This window comes from Stegostoma tigrinum, chromosome 45 (genome assembly GCF_030684315.1).
Source record: "Stegostoma tigrinum isolate sSteTig4 chromosome 45, sSteTig4.hap1, whole genome shotgun sequence".
Lineage (NCBI taxonomy): Eukaryota > Metazoa > Chordata > Chondrichthyes > Orectolobiformes > Stegostomatidae > Stegostoma > Stegostoma tigrinum.
The window spans coordinates 578,623-600,699 of NC_081398.1; the positions used below are offsets into that span (position 1 = coordinate 578,623).

At 51.3% G+C, this 22,077-nt stretch overlaps 1 protein-coding gene across 2 annotated transcripts in view; it reads right to left on the bottom strand.

The window, feature by feature from the left end:
* LOC125448636 (calmodulin-binding transcription activator 2-like) overlaps positions 1-22,077 on the bottom strand; it is a 141,701-nt gene that overhangs the window by 40,975 nt on the left and 78,649 nt on the right. For both annotated transcript variants that reach the window (XM_059642610.1, XM_059642609.1), the window contains exons 11-12: positions 7,576-7,700; positions 714-892 (exon numbers count right to left, since the gene is read on the bottom strand). In XM_059642610.1, coding sequence (XP_059498593.1) covers positions 714-892; positions 7,576-7,700 — 304 coding nt within the window. The remainder of the gene's footprint in view (positions 1-713; positions 893-7,575; positions 7,701-22,077) is intronic.

A 22,077-nucleotide genomic window follows, 5' to 3' on the forward strand; every position in this document is an offset into this window, starting at 1 on the left:
ATTACAGCCCCAAGGGAGAATGTACTGTGTGTAACAGGCACTGTTATTACAGCGCTGAGGGAGCGTTGTACTGTGTGTAACAGGCTCTGTGATTACAGCGCTGAGGGAGAGCGTACTGCATGTAACAGGCACTGAGATTACAGCACTGAGGAAGAGCTGTACTGTGTGCAACAGGCTCTGTGATTACAGCCCCGAGGGAGAGCTGTACTGTGTGTAACAGGCGCTGTGATTACAGCCCCGAGGGAGAGCGTACTGTGTGTAACAGGCTCTGTGATTACAGCCCCGAGGGAGAGCTGTACCGTGTAACAGGCGCTGTGATTACAGCGCTGAGGGAGAGCTGTACTGTGTGTAACAGGCACTGTGATTACAGACCCGAGGGAGAACGTACTGTGTGTAACAGGCACTGTGATTACAGCCCCAAGGGAGAATGTACTGTGTGTAACAGGCGCTGACATTATAGCGCTGAGGGAGAGCTGTACTGTGTGTAACAGGCACTGTTATTACAGCGCTGAGGGAGCGTTGTACTGTGTGTAACAGGCTCTGTGATTACAGCGCTGAGGGAGAGCATACTGTGTGTAACAGGCGCTGATATTACAGCGCTGAGGGAGAGCTGTACTGTGTGTAACAGGCTCTGTGATTACAGCCCCGAGGGAGAGCTGTACTGTGTGTAACATGCGCTGTGATTACAGCCCGAAGGGAAAGCTGTTGCTTGCCTCCACTTGATGAGAGTTGCGATGAGCTGACCATATCCTTGAGCTGCCGCGAGGTGTAACAGGGTCATTCCCCGAAAACTGATGCTGTGAAGGAGCTGTTCAGAGCGCAGCCAGCAGGAACGTGACATCATCGCCTCGCACACGGCGATAATTCTCTCCTCAAATGAATCGGAAGAGGCCTTTGTGGAAGAGAAACACAAACAAACAGTTCACAATCGTTCGGTAATGCTGACATGAACACAGTCCGCTGCAAGAAACTCTGGCTCAGGTGCCAAGTTCCCTCGGCCCATGGTCGCGCCGTCTTGGCGCCCCGCGGGACAGTCACGTATTCAGAGCCCAGCTCCCAGCCCAGCACAAACACTATGATGAGGCAGCTCAGGGTGGAACAAGGCACAGCAGCACAGATCCTACTCCCTGTCCAATGGTCCAGTGTCCAAGAGGCGCACATCTGGAACTCAAACTCTGCTTGGCCAAGAGCTTCAGCAACACGACACACGGAGGTAGAATGGTATTTGTGTGAGGGTCTGCATGGTGGCCACAGGTGTAGACCCCAGGAGATACTCAGTAACACCAGGTGGGTAAGCAAACAGCTTCAGAATCCTCCATCAGGTCCTGACACCCCTAATATCTCATCTGGTGTCTCCTCAGGTAGCAGGAACTGCTTGAGCACACTCTGTCACACTCTGCAGCATTGAAGGTGCTTGACAAATGCAGGCCTTCATTCCAGGCTCCAAGGGCCAGCTTGCTGTTTTCGACACAGCTGACGTCATTCCTGCTCCTGGTGCCAATGGTGTTCCCTCAGAGGTGGGTTGGAGTTGACCAGAGAGACGGGAGGCACCAGTGAACAGAGACTGACAGCTGAGGGTGGTAGGCAGCAGCCTGGGAGAGGGCAGCTCCTGAGGGCCACGGGGTGAGAGACAGAGAGCTGGAAGGGTAACAGGTTCATCCTTACCCCTAACAGTGAGACCCTGTTGACCACCTCCAGCACAGGGAGAGCCCAGGCCCTCTGGGCCAGTGGCGTTGGGGTGAAAAAGGCAGGAGCTCTCTGGCGGAATTTCTCTTACTGCTGGGCCAGTGCGACGAATTTGGGCTGCAGCAGGAGCTGGTGCTCCAGGGTTTCTCAAAGAGTGTCCAGACACTCGAATGGAAACACAGAGACAGGGAATAAACAGAAGGAAAGACGTGCATTCCTACAGCGCCTGTCACCTCCACAGGGTCATCCCAAAGGGCCTCACAGCCAATGAACAACCCTGACTGGGGGCTGGGTGCATTTATTGTGGCAATGCAGTGGTGCACTGTGCACAGCAAGATCCCAACAATTATGCAACAGAATAATCACCCAATCAAGCGACGCTGGTTGAGGGAGAATTATTAGTGGACTCTGTCGGAGCAAGATTACTGCAGATGCTGGAATCTGAACTGAAAATAAAACAAACACTGGAAAGCACAGGGAGGGAGACAGAGAGCGAGCGAGAGAGAGGGGGAGAGGTGGGGGGGAGAGAGAGTGAGCAAGCAAGAGAGAGGGGGGGGGAGTGGGGGAGGGGGGGGAGTGGGGGGAGAGCGAGCAAGAGAGAGAGGGGGGAGAGAGAGTGAGCAAGCGAGAGAGAGAGGGGGGGGAGTGGGGGAGAGGTGGGGGGGAGAGAGAGTGAGCAAGCGAGAGAGAGGGGGGGGAGTGGGGGAGAGGTGGGGGGCGAGAGAGAGAGCGAGCGAGAGAGAGGGGGGGAGAGAGAATGAGCAAGCGAGAGAGAGAGGGGGGGAGAGAGAGTGAGCAAGCGAGAGAGAGGGGGGGGAGTGGGGGAGGGGGGGGAGTGGGGGAGAGCGAGCAAGAGAGAGAGGGGGGAGAGAGAGTGAGCAAGCGAGAGAGAGAGGGGGGGGAGTGGGGGAGAGGTGGGGGGGGAGAGAGAGTGAGCAAGCGAGAGAGAGGGGGGGGGAGTGGGGGAGGGGGGGAGTGGGGGAGGGGGGGAGTGGGGGAGAGCGAGCAAGAGAGAGCGAGAGGGAGGGGGAGAGGTGGGGGGGAGACAGAGAGAGACAGCAAGCTAGAGAGAGAGAGAGAGAGGGGGGGATGTGGGGGAGATAGAAAGAGAGAGAGCACGCGAGAGAGACAGCGAGAGTGTCGAGGTTTGCTGACTCGGAGCTCTGACGAAGCATTAGCATGCCGGCTCTCCACAGATGCTGCATGACCTGCTGCGATTTCCAACTGTTCTTGTTTTGAGTGTGAACACACTCGTGAATGAGGATTCTCGCTGCTTGACAATCCTTGCCCTGGTGGTTCTGCAAAATGTAATCACCTTCAGAGCAGAAGGTTCTCTGGGTGTAAAGTGCATTGGAACACACACACACACACACAGGCACCCACTGACACACTCTCACACACACTGACACACACACATAGACCGACACACACAGACACGTGCACGCACAGGCACGCGCACACACACACACACACTGACACGCACGCATGCAGACACACACTCACACCGACACACAACTGCATCCATCTGTGCGTCTTGGAAGAATTGAGTAATTGCTGGTCGCAGGCCAGAAACTGACTGATGGACAGACACAGGCTGATGGACAGACACACAGAGATAACAACAGCGTCATAAACATCTCGAATATCAGATGGAAACGGTAAAGAGAGAACAGATAAACAGTATGAGAGAAACAGACAGCAGTGAGGAGCCACAGAAATACACCGAATGGTCAAGATTTTGGACGATGGGGATGAGGGAAGGGGATGAAAAAGAGCAGGAAGCCATTTAAACCTCCTGAGCCTGTTCATTCCGTCAGGAGCTGGCTGACCCAGGATCCAGGTTTGTACACCTACTTTCACATTGTATCCCTCAAGACCTCCACACAGACAACACCAAGTCATTTCAGATTCAAAGTTGAGAACTCATCCAGCATCAATTGCTAAATAAAAACTGAAGGAACTGCAGATGCTATAAATCAGAAACAGGAAACAGGAACAGAAACAGCTTAAAAAGCTCAGCAGGTCTGGCAGCATCTGTGGAGAGAAATCAGGGTTAACATTTATGGTCTAGTTCTGAGGAAGGGTCACTGGACCTGAACTGTTAACCCTGATTTCTCTCCACAGATGCTGTCAGACCTGCTGAGCTTTTCCAGCAGTTTCTGTTCCTGTTTCAGCATCAATTGCTGTTTGTGGATGATGCATTTTCAAATCTCCGCTATCCTGTCTGTCTAAAAGCGTCTTCTATTGTCACTCCTGAAACCTCTGGCTCGAATGTTTTGATTTCTTTTGAATGTTAAAATTTAAAATCTTTACAATGCCCTCGGTCAGGGACATCCCCTGGCAACAGTTTCTGTCAAATCAACCTCCACACATTCTCTTTATCCAGTTTGCAAACTTAGTTCAAATCACATTTTAACCTTTTAAGTCCCAGTGAACACAATTCCAATTTCCTTCATCTCTCATTCTCACTGACTGCCCCCACCTTCCCGGCCCCAAAAGCCCTGCCAGGGTCCAGGCAGTGCCCTGGTGAGTCTACACCCACCTCCCCCGCACACCTCTCTCCAAGGTCAATGTCTCCTCCCTATGCTGAGGTGCCTGGAGAAAGGCACAGCGAAGGGAGGGGGAACATAGTGAGATGCTACTTGAGAAGCTGGACTTGGATCGAAACTTTTCCACTGATGGAAAGGTGAGATCCATGTTACCTCACAAACATAATTCCCCTTCCCCACCGCCCCCCCCAGAGCCATTTCCTTTTGGCTCAGTATGCAACAGGACAGGAATGGTCAGCTTAATCCCACTTTTTAGAGCCTTCTCTTAATCACCTTCCTCTCGCAACCTTGCCATAAATAGCAGTGAGATAATATATAACGAGCACCCAGACATGCAACAGAGCTTCAGCACATCTAAAATTAACAAGAATGCGAGGCTCAAAGTGAGTTTAAATTGCTTCACTGCCTAAAGCTACTATCTGTGCCTTCAAATATAGAAACAAAGATCTACTCTTTAGGTGTCAGCAACATCAACAGCAAACTAGTTGCGCGTCATTCTCAGATTTATTTTAAAGTTGGCCCTGCTTCACAGAATTCACTTTTTCCTTTCACATGGGACAAAACACTCGCTTCATCCAGCTGCTACCCATTTCCTAATCTACCCCCTTGCTCCCAGCTCTGTCCCCCCTGCATCCCAGAAACCGCTGTTCTGTCCCAGCGAAAACCCTGTGCCGCAATTCCCCTCGCCTCCTGCTCCACCTTTGCACCCCCACCCCCTGAAACCTTCCCCCCCGCCCGGTTCCATCCTCCAGCAACACCCTCCCCCAGCTCACCCCCTGCACCACTCCTACCTCCTGCACTCTCTTCCCAGAATCCCCATCCCATCCCAGAGCAAACCCCATCCCCCAACTTCCGCCCGACCTACAGCCCCATCCGACCTCCCCATCCCACAGCCCCTGCACCCCAGACCCTCTCCGTCTCCCAGCTTCCTCTACCCATTCCTGTAGCCCCAGACCCCCTGCCCCTGTCTCCCTACCCCCAGATGTCCTCCAACTGCCAGCACCTCCCCCTGCCCCCTGGCACCTCCCGTTCCCACAGCCCCGACCCCTAGCCCCTTCCCTGTCCCATAGCACCTCTCCCGACCCCGGCTGCCCCCAAACCCTGACACTCAACCCGCTAACCCCCAGCCTCCATCTCTGCAGCCCATCCTCCCCCCACCCTCCAGATCCTCTCTGTCCCCCTGGCCCTACCCCCGGTCCCCAGATCCCTCCCCAGCCCCCCGCACTCCCGCACTCCCTCCCTCACACCCCCGCACCCCCACACCCTCTCCTCCCTACCCTCAGCATCAATCCTGCCAAAGTAACACCCTTATTCAGAAAGGGAGGGAGAGAAAAACCAGGTGACTACAGGCCAGCGAGCTTAGTGGCCAAGTCTAAGCTAAAGGATGCAACAGCAGAACATTCAAAATACATCATACTATCAAACAGAGAAAGCACGGCCTCAGGAATGGGAAGCCGTGTCCAACAAATTTACTGGAATTCTACGAGGAGGTAACGAGCAGGATAGATAAAGGGGAGGGAGAGGATGCAACATATTTCGATTTTCAGAGATCAAGACGCAAGAATCACATATTTGGCCACTTAATGGGAGCCCACAGTGTTGGGAGTTGGAACATCAGCATGGATAGAGGGTGGGCTAACTCGTAGGAGACAGAGAGCTGGGATAACAGGGGCACTTTCAGGCTGGCTACCTGTAACTAGTCGCCTGCTGCAGGGATCAGTGCTGGGCCACTATTATTTACCAGATACATCAACGACTTGGACGAGGCTCATGAATGTACAGTCTCCAAGTTTCTGAAAGGCACGTGGTGATGACGATGCCAAGACACTGCGGAGGGGTACAGGCACGTTAAGGGAATGGGCAAAAACTTGGCAGATGGCACAGAGGAATTGGGGAAATATGAGGATATGGCAGCATGGAGAGAGGAGCTGAAAATTATTTAAATGGAGAAAGACTGCAGAAAGCTGCAGCACAGAGGGATTTGGGAGTCCTTGTGTATAAATCACAAAATCTTAGCATCAAGTTCAGCTGTAATAAGGAAGGTAAATGAAATGTTGGCCTTTATTTCAATGGCAATGGGATATAAAAACAAGAAAGGCTTTGCTAAAACTGTACAAGGCAGTAAGTCAGGCCCCAGCTGGAATACTGTGAACAGCTTGGGTCCCATACTAAGGAGAGATATATGGGCATTGGAGGCAGCCCAGAGGAGGTTCACTTGGCTGATCCCAAGAATAGAGGGACTGTCTTATGAAGTAAAGCTGAGAAGTTTGGGCCTATAATCACTAGAGTTTTACAGGAATGAAGGAGGATGTTACTGAAACATACACAGGTTTACAGGGAAGATGTGGAGAACTTGTTTCCCTTTTGTGGGAGAGTCTAGGACTCGAGGGTATAACCTCAGAATAAGGGATCACACAATTAAGATGGAGATAAGGAGGAATTTGTTTCTCTCAGAGGGCAGTGAATCTGGAATCCTTCACCACAGAAGGTTGCTGAAGCTGGGTCATTAAATATATTCGAGGGTGATACAGAGAGATTTTTAATCATTAAAAGAATCAACAATTAGAGGGAAGGTAGGGAAGTGGAGTTGAGGTTTATCACATCAGACATAATCTCATCAAATGGCACAGCAGTCTCAATGGGCTGAATGGCCCACTGCTGCTCCTATCCCTAATAATTTTAAGGTTCCAGTCTCTGTTGCTCCAGAGCTGTGTAAAAAATGTGTGAACAAGCTGATTAAAAATATCTATGAAAAGCCCAACAAGAGAGGGAGCAATCCAAACAGGGGAACAGCTGGACAATAGTGATCACAACATAATATAATCTCAGTGACAAAATGACAACAATGTAAACAGGGCAAAGACCAAAGACAATAAAATGGAAAAGAAAAACTGAATTTTAAGGTAATGAGAATGAAACTAAGGAAAAAAACTAGAAAAAAAAACTGACAAAGTAACAAAACTACCATTGATGATTTTTTAAAAAGCTAGGAAATTTGAAACCACAGAGAGAGGCAGATAGACAGAGAAAGTCCACGGGGGGGGGGGGGGGGGGGGGGCGCGGTGGGGTGAATGAGCCAGGGTTCCGGGCTTTGTCTGCATGGTTATTTTGTGCCGAATGGGCCCTCAGGTGAGGAGGCTTTAACCGAAGTTCACAGGGCTACCAGTATTTGAAAGGCACAGGCTTTTGAAAACACAAGCCACTCTTCAGCAATGAGATTAAATCCCATCTGAGGAATGCTGTCAGCTCACATGGCACACAGTATCAGCCCAGATTCAGCAGCGGGACTTTAACAGAGTTCCCGCTTCACTGAGCCCCCACTATTCATGTTGTCTACTACCTGGATCTGCATCTTGTCCCCAGGGCCCATCTTTTGTTGCTGGTTGGAGTTTGAATATGTCATCTCAGCCATTCGCTTCTCCATCTGCTCCAGTCGCTCCAAGATGGACATCCTGAATTGATTATCTAACGAGCAGGAACATACACCATGGTTACACAAACATTCAGAGATTTAGCACCTTTTAGATTTTACTTTTATACCTGAATAAGACCTGAACGGTGTCCATGCACACAGATCCTTGAAAGTTGCCACCCAGGGTGACAGGGCTATTAAGAAGGCATACAGTGTTTTAGCTTTTATTAATAGAGGGAGTGTGTTCCGGAACCAAGAGGTTAGGGTGAAGCTGTACAAAACTCTGGTGCGGCCGCACTTGGAGTATTGTGTATAGTTCTGGTCACCACGTTATAAGAAGGATGTGGAAGCTTTGGAAAGGATGCAGAGGAGATTTACTAGGATGTTGGCTGGTATGGAGGGAAGGTCTTACGAGGAAAGGCTGAGGGGCTTGAGGCTGTTTTCATTAGAGAGAAGAAGGTTGAGAGGTGACTTAATTGAAACATATAAAATAATCAGAGGGTTAGATAGGGTGGATAGAGAGAGCCTTTTTTCTAGGATGGTGACAGTGAGCACGAGGGGGCATAGCTTTAAATTGAGGGGTTAAAGATATAGGACAGATGTCAGAGGTGGTTTCTTTACTCAGAGAGTAGTAAGGGAATGGAACGCTTTGCCTGCAACGGTAGTAGATTTGCCAACTTTAGGTACATTTAAGTCGTCATTGGATAAGCATATAGATGTACATGGAATAGTGTAGATTAGATGGGCTTGAGATGACAGTATGACAGGTCGGCACAACATCGAGGGCTGAAGGGCCTGTACTGTGCTGTAATGTTCTATGTTTTGAACCAGCCCTGAAAAGTAATATCGCTCTTAATGCTGTTCAGCCGTTACAGTCCCCAACGCACACACACTGCCCCATCCAGCCGTTACAGTCCCCAACGCACACACACTGCCCCATCCAGCCGTTACAGTCCCCAACGCACACACACACTGCCCCGTCCAGCCGTTACAGTGCCCAATGCACACACACTGCCCCGTCCAGCCGTTACAGCCCCCAACGCACACACACTGCCCCTTCCAGCCGTTACAGTCCCCAACACACACACGCTGCCCCATCCGGCCGTTACAGTCCCCAAACCCCACACACTGCCCCGTCCGGCCGTTACAGTCCCCAACCCCTACACACTGCCCCGTCCAGCCGTTACAGTCCCCAAAGCGCACACACTGCCCCGTCTAACTGTTACAGCACCCCCCAACACACTGCCCCGTCCAGTCGTTACAATAGATTTTCCCCAAAATGTCAGCGAGGGGGTGTACGCCCATTGTAATTCGACAGTTGGAGGTGTTTTTGCTATGGAATGATTGGAGCCCCATGAATCAGGCATTGTGCCTGTAAACATTAATTTGCTGCTTTGAACCTGGATAGATTTCCCTTGGGACTGTACACTACCAACCACCATAACAGTGGGACAAATGGCCACCTGGTGCAGATTCTGTAATGGCCCTGGCATCAGGGCAGGGAAGAAGGAGACTCGGAAGTTGTGAATTAGCACCTGTGCCCCTCGGGTCCTTGCACGTTCCTCTCTCAATCAGTGATTACAACACAACACCATTTGTTCCTGGCTGGCAATCACTGATCACAGTTCAATAGTCACCCCATTCTCTCCCAATGAATCAGATCTCTACTGTGTACACGCCTATTGGACGGAGCCTGTGTGAATAAGGGTGCGTGTGTGTGTGTGTGTGTGCGCACGTGAGAGTGCGCATGGGTGTGTGTGTGTGGGCAAATGAGTGTGCAAACATGGATACCTGTGAGTGCGTGAGACCATGAGCGTTTGTGCGCACACATACAACAGAAGGAATGTGTGTGTTGCGGGAGGTGTCTGTGCTTGGTTTGACCTAGTTACAGCACAGACTTACCCCGGAGATGCTAAATGACCTGTTGTATATTGTACATATTGTACTCCTGCCCCGGCTTCAGTCTCTCATACCGTTCTCAGATCTGCCAGCATCATGGACAATGTTCACAGTGTGGCTCAACTAGTTATCCAGGACAAAGTCAGAGTGCGAGTATACATACATTTTATCTCAACGAGGCATCGAGCAGCGTTTGCTCCTTTCAGAAGAGCGAACACGAGTGAAGTACAGATTAAACTGGGGAACAGTGTGTCTTGGACAATAAGAGCTGGGAAGTGAGTACCGCATTGACAGCGCCCAGCTCCTAAAAGATATAAACGCTGAAGTGACTGACACAATTCTACCATCAGTAGGTGGCTGCAGTTTAAAACCAAGCTGCTTCATCCTGTTGTAACTTTTTCTATTTAAAAAACATATTCCCTTCACCTTCCAGCACTCCAAAAAAGAGCTGTCCTGATCTTTCGCTCTGCTTCATTTCAGGCTGTCCCTGTCCCAGTTTGACTTGTGAGCCAATTTCTTTTTGCGATCTGGGTGTAGGAACTCCATCCAACACTTAGCCCCAGTGCTTCCGAGAGCCCTGTGGGGAAAAATCAGTTCTCCCCAGGGTACAGGCTAGAACTACCAAACCAAGGGCTGTGCAAACCACTTCGGGCTGGCGGGGGTTGCGGGGGGGGTGGTTATCGAGACACTGACGGTACCACACAGGCTGTGAGCTGCTAGTTAATTTCTGCAGTGCGCTTTTCTGAGTACCTGATAGGTGGCTGCAGGACATTCATTCATAACCCACCTCCCAGTGATCTCCACAAAACTACAAGTCAGAAACAACTCCCTCAGGAAGTGTGCTGCAGCCTCTCCCTCTCACTCTACATTACAAGGAGATGAGAAACTAAAATCAGCTAGACACAAGGGGGAGACAAGTACGGTCCGTAATCTCTGAAGGACTGAACTTTATCAAAACTACTCAACTTTAACTCTGCCTCTGACTTGCAAAACATCACATACACACAGAAACAGACAGACAGACACACACTCTCAGTCACCTGCACAGACAGACGCACATCACACAGACACACAGTCACATGCAGAGACAGACAGACACACACACACACACACACACCCCAAGTTGGCCACCTTACCTTCACTTTCTTGTTCCATCTTCTCTTGCGATGAGACACTCACAAAGCTCACAACTACAGTAACTTTGTCCCGTTCAGTCCCACACACCTCTCTCTTTCCCCTAGTTTGCTCCTTCTCCCAACAACTTATTGTGGACAGGACTTCAGATTCATCTCGTTTTTTTTTAAAATACACGGAACCTAACCAGGGTGGGAGACTTGAAAGCTGCTTTTCCCAAATCAGGGGAAACACAGACAGCCAGGCTCCGAGTGCTCAAAAAGTAACTGAGTGGGGGGAAGACACAGAACTATTGCAGTAGGCACTTGCTGTCCCTCTAAATGTCACATGAGTGGACAGGATCAAGTTGACGAAACAGCCTGATCCACCTTGTAAGCTTCACCATGACGAATGGCCTGCAAGCAGCCCTTTTATCTCAAGTCAAAGTTATTTTCCAAAGAGGGAAGGGGAATTTAAAAAAAAAACACCCTGGTGTCTTATGCACCGCAGAATGCTGCACTTACTTCTGCAATATGACAAATCAAAGTAGGCCCTCCCCTCCTGCTTGTACTAAAATAGCCAGAAGTGGAGCTGGGCTGCAGCCTGCAGTTGTGTGAACCAGGCAGCCTGCCCAGCCACCCCCACCTCTGGCTAGTTTTTAAGTAAATGGTTTAATGAGCTCAGAACCACACACAAGCTGCTGCCCATGGTCAGGAACAGTCCGTCGACAAATTCCAGGAAACTTTGTTTTTGGGGTGGGAGGTGTGCTGCAAGGGCTGATGGAGAGGGAATGCTCTGTAACTGCACAGCAAGGCTTTAAAAAACCCCAATCTCCTCCCATAGGTGTGAACACACTCTGAGCTCCAGCACTGTGAGTTTCACAAACTGCTCTACACTTCCTTTAACACTGCAATGGGTAGGTTCAACAGGCACGCAACTCACTTTTCAGCACACAGTGAGCGAGGTCTTTTGGAAATCCTACAGGCATGCTGTTCCCTGACTGGAACACCAATAGTTGTGTGATGAACTCACCAAAACCCAATGGGAGCACTTCCACAGAGAAAGGTAGCCTCATCTATCTCCAGCACCTTTGATGGCCAACAAGGTACTTTTGAAATGCAGCCTCCAACATGATGGAGGAAACACTCCCGCAATTTGTCAATATTGCCTTTGCGGCACTGCACAGAACTGCTACCCACACCTCCCCCACCCACCCCATCCCCAGCACCAGCCCACTTCAACGACACGACCACGGGATCAGCCCCACAGCTCAGACCGGGCCTCTGTTTCACAACTTCCTGCTTGGCCTGAGGAGCTGTCTCTTCTTTACCACTGCCTGATGTTAACAGCAAGGAGGAGCGTTTTTGAGGGGGGATGCGGTGCAGAGGAGGACTCAACCCACCTCACCCACACACAGCCCCATCCAGGAGAACCATATAACTCCTAATGACCAATTCTGGTCTCCCTGCTATAGGAAGGGCATTGTGAAGTTTGAAAGGGTTCAGAAAAGATTTACGAGGGATGGTGCCGGGGTTGGAGGGTTTGAGCTACAGGGAGAGACTGGAGCTATTTTCTCCGGAGCGTCGGAGGCTGAGGGGTGAGCTAATAACATCATGGGGACATGGATAGGGTAAATAGGCAGGGCCTTTTCCCCAGGGTCCGGGGGGAGTCCAAAACTAGAGGGGCATAGGTTTAAGGTGAGAGGGGAAAGATTTAAAAGGGACCTGAGGGGTAACTTTTTCACACAGAGGGTGGTGCGTGTATGGAATGAGCTGCCAGAGGAAGTGGTGGGGGCTGGTACAGTTACAGCATTTAAAAGGCATCTGGATGGGGGCATGGATAGGAAGGGTTTAGAGGGATAGGGGCCAATGGGGCTAGGTCAGATTGGGAGATGTTGTCAGCATGGATGTGTTGAACTGAAGCATCAGTTGCCATGCCGTAAGCCTCTAACTCTTACAATCAACAGCAACATTGAAGCATTCACACTCAAATGAAGAGTATTAACAGAGGACAAAAAGAGAAGTTGCTGGAAAAGCTCAGCAGGTCTGGCAGCATCTGTGGAGGAGAAAACAGAGTTAACGTTTTGGATCCGGTGACCCTTCCTCAGAAACCCGTGTTCTCCTCCACAGATGCTGCCTTCCAGCGACTTTGTTTTTGTTCCTGACTTACAGCATCCGCAGTTCTTCTGGTTTTTGTTAACAGAAAAGCCGATTTTGAGCCAAAAAATTCTCCCGGCACTTTTGATGAGACTGACAGCACCGACTGAGACAATATTCCCAAACCTCTACTTTACAACACCAGAACAAGACAGGCAAAACTTTCTCTGTTCCCTGTTTCCAAGAACAAGCTATGCCTTGACTGTGAACTGAGTTTTGACCAGATTCATACCTGCCACCTCCCTTAAGACATCCTCCTGGTCTGTACAGCTCTGAAAGCAACTGCCCACACCTCGCGGACTGCAATCTACCATCCGACATAAGGTACCCTCATCCACCCTGCACTCGCACTCACATAACTTACTGCACAAATGGCAGAGTGAGGATGAATGGGAGCACTCACCCTTTTGCCTGAGTACAGTGCTGCTGTGATAGCTGGTGAATGGATAGGTATAAGTCTGGTTGGCTGGGCTCGGGCACAAGTGGATCATTGACGATGCATTTTGGTGGGTCAGACCAGGGCAGGATGTACACAGTCAATGGTAGGGCCCAGCGGAGGGTTACAGAACAGAGCGATCGAGCGGGGTTCAGGCTCGTAGCTCTGTGAAACAGGAGTCACGGGCAGACAGAGCTGTGAAAAAGCATTTCACCGCTCAAAGTATCGAGTCTGGGAGTTGGGACGGCCTTGTTGTAGCTGTACAAGACGTTGGTGAGGACACATTTGGAATACTGCGAGCAGATCTGGTCGCCCTACGACAGAAAGGATATTATTCAACTAGAGAGAGTGCGGGAAGGATTTAGTGGGATGCAGGCCGGACTGGAAGGTGTGAGTTATTCGGAGAGGTCGGATAGACTCGGACTCTTTTCCCTGGAGCGTAGGAGACTGAGGGTGACCTTACAGAGGTTTATACAACAATGAGGGGCTGGATAAGGTAGGCAGCCAAAAGTTTACCCCCATGGTAGGGGAGAGTGAAGCTGGAGGGTGTAGCTTTAAGGTGAGGGGGGAGAGATGCAAAAGGGTCCAGGGGCAAACTGTTACACACACAGGGTGGTCAGTGCCTGGAACAGGCTGCCAGAGATAGTGGTGGGGGTGAATACGATTTTGTCATTTAAGAAACATTTAGACACGTACGTGGATGGGATGGGGATGGAGGGACTTGGACCAAACGCAGGCAAATGGGGCCAGTTTAAATTGTGAAAACTGGACGGCATGAGTAAGACGGGCCGAAGGGCCTTTTTCCATGCTGTAGACCTCAATGACTGGCTTCAATCAGCTTTCATTGAATTGACTCTGTCTGTGGCCAGGGTACTGAGGCTAAAAAGCAATGGCCATCAGTTTAAACCAAACAATAAGCCTGGTGCAGAAAAGCATAAATGGTGCCAAGGCAGGAAGTTGCTCAGTTGAAAGGTCTGGAAGATGGATGGGGTTGGGGACAGAGTTGTGTACGAGTTGTCGAGCCTGACAAGACAACACAAACAGATCATTCCACAGGGACAGAGAGAGGAACTGTAAATAAATCTGACAGTGCGCACCAACTCACCCCAATAAAATCCATCTTTAACAAAAACAAAACCCCTCTCCAGGACCCATGTCTAAACACTGCTCAAATTAGTCTAAATTAAAGTTGTGAAGGACAGACATCTGTCCTAGATATTTGAGAAGAATCTGACTTGTTGCCCTAATTAGGCTGCACAGTCTGCACTGAGTGGGGGATGTGTGGGGGGTTGTTGTGGGGGAGGGGGGGACAGAATTCCTGGATAAGATGTTATTGATAAATTACAAACCACACCAATGGTCACCAGCTGCACAGCCACTATATGTGGGGAATGAGGCACTCTAATCTCCGGAATGCTGAATGAATGTTTATCTGGAGCAGGAATCCGTCCAATGCCCCGATGTTGTGACTGATCGGGAAACAGAATCCGGAGACAGCTACTAGCTTCACCCACCCTCCGGCTGCCTCCAGCTCATACTGGCCACTTTCAGGTGAGTAGTTGATATTGAGCTGAGGTGGTAAGCAGTTCCCCTAGACACACAGCAATGTGGTTGACTCCTAACTACCCTCTGGGCAATTAGGGATGGGCAGTAAACACTGCCTGGCCAGCAACGCCCCCAATCCTGGTGATGAAGCATACTGCAAGGACTGAGACTAGGGTCACACTCCTGGCCTCTCATTGGCAACCTCCTTGAAGGAACAGCCAAACTGTGAGCTGCCTCTTGTAGCCGTGGGGCAGTCAATGTTCCGCTCAGTGCCACTGCAGAGCTCAGTGACTGGGCTTATCCATTGGTCCACGAGAAGGTGCCCAGTTGGCAGTCAGTCCACCAGATGCAAGATAACAAAGTGTGGAGTTGGATGAACACAGCAGGCCAAGCAGCATCTCAGGAGCACTAAAGCTGACGTTTCGGCCCTAGACCCTTCAGGAGCTTTTGTGCTCCTAAGATGCTGCTTGGCCTGCTGTCTTCATCCAGCCTCACATTTTATTATCTTGGATTCTCCAGCATCTGCAGTTCCCATTATCTCAGTCCACCAGATGCATGCTGGCACACAGCAGCTTAGGCAAAACTGTGAATCGCAGCCGAACACAGCAATTAGTAGCAAATGCTTGCACATTTAGTTACCAACAGAGAGGAGATAGTAGGACCACAGAGGCCAAATGGCTTCCTCCTAATTGTATCTCAGATGGGCCTGTAGTTGTGAAGACCTGACAGTTTTTGGAATGGCTGTGTATAGTTCTGGTTTCCTGTTCCGGGAGGATATTAATAAGCTGGGGAGGATGCAGAAAAGATTTACCAGGACCAGAGTGTTTGAGTTATAAGGAGAGGTCGGGTAGCATGGGACATTTTTCCCTGGCGTACAGGAGGTAAAGGGGTCACCTTATCGAGGCTTATAAAATCATGAGGGGCATGGGTAAGGTAACCAGCCACGGTCTTTCCCCCAGGGTAGGGGAGTTCAAAACGAGGGGCATAGGTTCAAAACGAGATGGGAAAGGTTTAAAAGGGACCCGAGGGGCAACGTTTTCTCCACAAAGGGTGATCCATACATGGAATAAACTGCCAGAGGTAGTGGGAGGTGCAGGAATGGTTAAGAACATCTAAAAGACATTCGGACAGGTATTTGAATAGGGAAGGTTTGGAGGGATATGGGCCAAATGCTGGTAAATGGGACTAGGTTGGGTTGGCAATCCTGGCTGGCATGGGCTAGATGGGCCAAAGGGTCTGTTTCCGGGTTGGATGGTTCTCTGATTATCCCCTCAGGCTCTGTCGTGGAGATAAACAATAATCGCAGGACAGGCGATTTGTACATCAGGAAGAGAAAGTGCTGACTCTACATCAATCCCAATTCCCAGGCTCAGGTGCTGAATCTATTATTCCCAACACAGTCAAGGAACTTTCACAGACTGGTGGGGAGAGAATGCTGTGTGGAACATGTGGGACATACACTTACCAACCGCAACGCCGACCCTGGTTTTAAGGATCATCTTAAAAGGAGGATGTGAGGGGCAGGGAAATGGATGCTTTCTCAGGGGCAGCAGCCTGGAGCACTGAGGCCAGCTGAAGGCACAATCCCAAAACAAGGACTGACAGTATCAGGCAGGGAGCTTCACTGCAGGGCCTGTTTGCACACATCGCCCTCCCCACCCTCTGTCTCTCTCACACACACACACACACACATCACACGCTCACACACAGACAGACCCGCAAACATGCACATACGTGCACACACACACCAGAATCCTGAACCGACACAGAGTATCCCAGGACAATTGTGAAACCTCTCTGGGGGGATTCCTCAGTGAGAGCTGGGCTGAGAGAGGTGGCCAGTGCAGTAAACAGCCCCTCCAAAACACACCTTCCCATGCAGCAAGGCATTCCCCACGGTTAGGAGGAGGCCAAAGAGAGGGAAAGGGTAAACAAAGCTCAGATTAGTGTAGGTGGGTTAGCACAGATGCAATGGACTGAAGGACCTCTTCATTAGCGCATGACTCAGAATGGTTTGTAAACAGTGCTATCTGTGAATTGGACAGACTGAGTTCCTCGCTTTGGTCTCTGGAACTCGTCAGCCTCATTTCCCCAGTTCCTGACCAGAAGCCATTGAAGCTAGGCAGTGTCTAAAGAGTTCGGTTTGGAGTGGGTGCGATGCTGCCACAGTCAAACAGCCCACACTAGGTATCACTGTTGATGCATTGGGTTTGAGAGCATCCAGCATGAAAGGATCCCAGCACTCTCAGGATGAGAGCGAGGAAAGCAAAGAACTTCTATGCAAAGGTTTGGATTTTAACAGGTCACGCAAGCCAGGATGACGTGCAGAAAGAGGCACAGACACAAGGCAATAAGCGATGGCATAAACTCTGAGGAAAGGTGGTGGAGATGTCAACGGCAGCCTAAATAAAGAGACTGCCTAGCTAGGAATGAGCTCCCTGGCATGTGGATAGAGTTCAACGAGCTCGGACTGGATTAAGCATCACAGAATATTGCTTTGTTCTCACATCACTGCTATTCAATGGCAGACATTCGAGGTTTATTGTAAGCTGTCACCTTGGAACAGAACATACAGCGGTCTGAGTACTTCGGCTGAATACAAACAAAACCAGGGCTACTCACAAACAAACATTCACTCTCTCATACACGCTCACTCACAGAAACACGCGCACACACACACACACACACACAGACCCACACACACACACCCGCACAGACACACACACACCCGCACACTCACACACACACCCGCACACTCACACACACCCGCACAGACACACACACCCGCACAGACACACACACCCGCACACACAGACCCACACACACACACACACACACACACACACACACACCCGCACAGACACACACATACACACACACACACACACACACACACACACACCCGCACACCCGCACAGACACACACATATACACACACACACACACACACACCCGCACAGACCCACACACACACACCCGCACACACACACACAGACACACACACAGAGACACACAAACACAGACACACACACACACCCACACCCGCACCCACACACACACACACACACACCCGCGCGCACACACCCGCAATGACACACACACCCTCTCCCTTTTGCGCGCACACACAGACAGCCCCCCACCCCCTCGTACACACACACACACAGACCCGCACAGACCCGCGCGCACACACCCGCACAGACATACACACCCTCTCCCTTTTGCGCACACGCATGCACACACACAAAGACAGCCCCCCACCCCCTCATGCACGCGCACACCCGCAATGACACACACACACACCCTCTCCCTTTCGTGCGCACACACAGACAGCCCCCCACCCCCTCATATGCGCGCACACACACACACACACACACACACACACACACACAAACTCTCTCTCTCTCTCTCTCATGAGGAGACAGTCTGGAATGGTGGTAGAGATGAAAACCTGGTGGCCATGAGCCACTGCCCATGGTTGGGAACAGTGTGCTGGTTATGGGAGAGGGGTCAGCAGCTACTGGAGAGGGCAATTACTTTTTTTCACAGCTTGGGCACTTTATGTCAGCAATGCTAGAGAGGAAAGGTCATGGTGAGGTCACATATTCTGGCTCAGCCATTTCCAATGGGGTAGAGTGGGGGGTAACAGGGCTATTGACAATGGAAGCCAGTTTCCACAGCAATACACCCCCATGGCTGAACTTACAAACACAGGGCAGGGCCCTGGGGCACCCAGGGGTGGGGGCAATCCCACAGGAATGGGATAGGGTCCCAAGGCACTGGGGAAGGTGGAAGGGAGACACTAAGATGGAAGCTGGCATGCTGTGATGGTGGGAAAGATATAAGACAGCCTGGTTCTGAGCAGAGATATACTGGGACACTTCCCAGACTGAGATTATAAAGGGTGAGGATTGAACACTGATGTGAATATATCGCAGGTGCACAAGGAACTGGGATGGAAGAGTTGCTCAGGAATGGAAGCCTCTCAAATGAGCTGTGTATGCATATCTGTAGGAGAACCAGGCCCTAGACAAGTGTTTTAGGCTGGGGGCAATGTTCTCAAGTTTCCAAACCCCTCACTGCCGTTTACAAACTGTAGTCAAGTCCACATTGAGAGCTGTCTGCAGTTCGGTGTGGATCACACCAAACCGGGCCGGGCCGGGCCGGGCCAGGACACACCGAACCAAACCGGGCCGGGCCGGGCCGGGCCAGGACACACCGAACCAAACCGGGCCGGGCCGGGCCGGGCCAGGACACACCGAACCAAACCGGGCCGGGCCGGGCCGGGCCAGGACACACCGAACCAAACCGGGCCGGGCCGGGCCGGGCCAGGACACACCGAACCAAACCGGGCCGGGCCGGGCCGGGCCAGGACACACCGAACCAAACCGGGCCGGGCCGGGCCGGGCCAGGACACACCGAACCAAACCGGGCCGGGCCGGGCCGGGCCAGGACACACCGAACCAAACCGGGCCGGGCCGGGCCGGGCCAGGACACACCGAACCAAACCGGGCCGGGCCGGGCCGGGCCACGCCGCACCAAAACGAACTGGGCCAGAATGGGTCTGGCCACAGCGAACCAGCCAGGCTGGGTCACACCAAACTGGGCCGGGCTAGGGTGTTTTCAAATTCACTCACAGGATGAAGGCATCCCTGGCTGGTCCTGCATTTATCGCCCCTCCCTAACTGCCCAGAGTGCATTTAAGAATCAAGTACATTGCTGTGGGTCTGCATTCACATGTCGGCCAGACCAGGTAAGGGAATGAAAGAACCAGATGGGTTTTTCCAACAACCGACAATGGATTCAGTCATCAATAGACTCTTAATTCCATGTTTTTTATTGAATTCAAATTGCACCATCTGCCTTGGCGGAATTCAAACCCGGTCCCCAGGACATTACCGGGGCCTCTGAGTTGACAGTCCAGTGATAATACCAGTAGGCCATCGCCTCCCCTAAGGCTAAGCCTGTAGCAGATAGAGTTGGTTTAAGTGGAGACTGTCCGTATAAACAAACTGCTCCGACGATGCCAGTCTGTATTTGTGTAAGTGACAGCTGTACACTTGTTCAATAATAACTGCAGAAATAATCCCTTTCACTTCGTGGAAAGTATTTATGACACAGTCACACAAGGCTGCAGTCTGCTGGGCGAAAGGGCAAGTTGGATGGAGACTGAAAACCAGAGCTAGGTCTGACTGTGATTCCGTCAATGTGACAACTGAGCCTGGTTCATCAACCTGACTTCAGTCTCCTTTGTGGAATCAAACTCAGTGCACTGGGTTCAGGGGCTCACTGGGGGACGGGATAGTAGGTATGACGGGGGGGGGGGGATTCTTCTGATTCACTTCTTTGGGACGTGGATATTGCTGGTGGGGCCCGGTATGTTGCCCCATCCCTAGTTTTCCCCCTAGAGAAGGTGGAGGTGAGCTGCCTTCTCGAATCACTGCAGTCCATGTGCTGTGAGTTGACCCACAATGCCTCTTAGTGAAGGAATTCCAGGGATTTTGACCCAGCGACATTGAGGGAATGGCAATACATTTCCAAGTCAGGATGGGGAGGGGCTCGGAGGGGAACGTGCAGGGGGTGGTGTTCCCATGTACCTGCTGGCCCTTGTCCTTCTGGATGGAAGTGGGTCGTGGGTTTGGAAGGTGCTGCCTGAGGGTTTTTGGTGAGTTTCTGCAGAGCATCCTGTAGATGGTACACACTGCTGCGACTGAGCGTCGGTTGGTGGGAGGGAGTGGGATGTTTGTGGATGTGGTGCCAGTCGAGCGGGGGCTGCTTTGTCCTGGATGGTGTTGAGCTTCCTGAGTGTTGTTGGGGCTGCCCCCATCCAGGGCAAATGGGGAGTATTCCCTCACCCTCCTGCCTTGTGCCTTGTAGATGGTGGGACAGGCTTTGGGTGGGAGTCAGGAGGGGAGTTACTCGCTGCAGGATTCCCAGCCTCTGACCTGCTCTTGTAGCTGCTGTGTTTATGTGGTGAGTCCAGTTGAGTTTCTGGTCAATGGTAACCCCCAGGATGTTGGCAGAACGGAGAACATAGAACAGTACAACATAGAAATAGACCCTTCAGCCCACATTGTTGTGCCAAACGTGACACCAAAAAAAACTAATCCCTTCTGTTTGCCCTTGGTCCATATCCCTCCATTCCTTACATATCCATGTGCTTATCTAAAAGTCACTTAAATGCCCCGATCCCACCTGCCTCCACCCCCACCCCCGGCAGTGCATTCCAGGGACCTACCACTCTCTGTGTAAAAAAAGCTTACCCCTCATGTCTCCTTTGAACTTTCCCCCTCTCACCTTAAATACATGACCATTAGTGTTAAACATTTCAACTCTGGGATAAAGATTCTGACTGTCAACCTTGTCTATCAAGTCTGCACTCAGCCTCGCCGTTCCAGAGAATATAACTCAATTTTCTCTCCTTCCCCCCACCCCGGCATAGCTCATACCCTCTAATCCAGGCAGCATCCTGGCAAACCTCTCCTGCACCCTCTCCAAAGCCTCCACATCCTTCCTGTAATGTCGGGACCTGAAGTGAATGCAACACTCTAAGCGCGGTCTAACCAAAGTTTTATAAAGCTGTAACATGATATCCTGAGATAATGAAATGTGAGGCTGGATGAACACAGCAGGCCAAGCAGCATCTCAGGAGCACAAAAGCTGACGTTTCGGGCCTAGACCCTTCATCAGAGAGGGGGATGGGGGGAGGGAACTGGAATAAATAGGGAGAGAGGGGGAGGCGGACCGAAGATGGAGAGTAAAGAAGATAGGTGGAGAGGGTGTAGGTGGGGAGGTAGGGAGGGGATAGGTCAGTCCAGGGAAGACGGACAGGTCAAGGAGGTGGGATGAGGTTAGTAGGTAGCTGGGGGTGCGGCTTGGGGTGGGAGGAAGGGATGGGTGAGAGGAAGAACCGGTTAGGGAGGCAGAGACAGGTTGGACTGGTTTTGGGATGCAGTGGGTGGGGGGGGAAGAGCTGGGCTGGTTGTGTGGTGCAGTGGGGGGAGGGGATGAACTGGGCTGGTTGAGGGATCATATGGTATCAATGTGGACTTCACCAGTTTCAAAATCTCCCCTTCCCCCACTGCATCCCTCAACCAGCCCAGTTCATCCCCTCCCCCCACTGCACCACACAACCAGCCCAGCTCTTCCCCCCCACCCACTGCATCCCAAAACCAGTCCAACCTGTCTCTGCCTCCCTAACCGGTTCTTCCTCTCACCCATCCCTTCCTCCCACCCCAAGCCGCACCCCCAGCTACCTACTAACCTCATCCCACCTCCTTGACC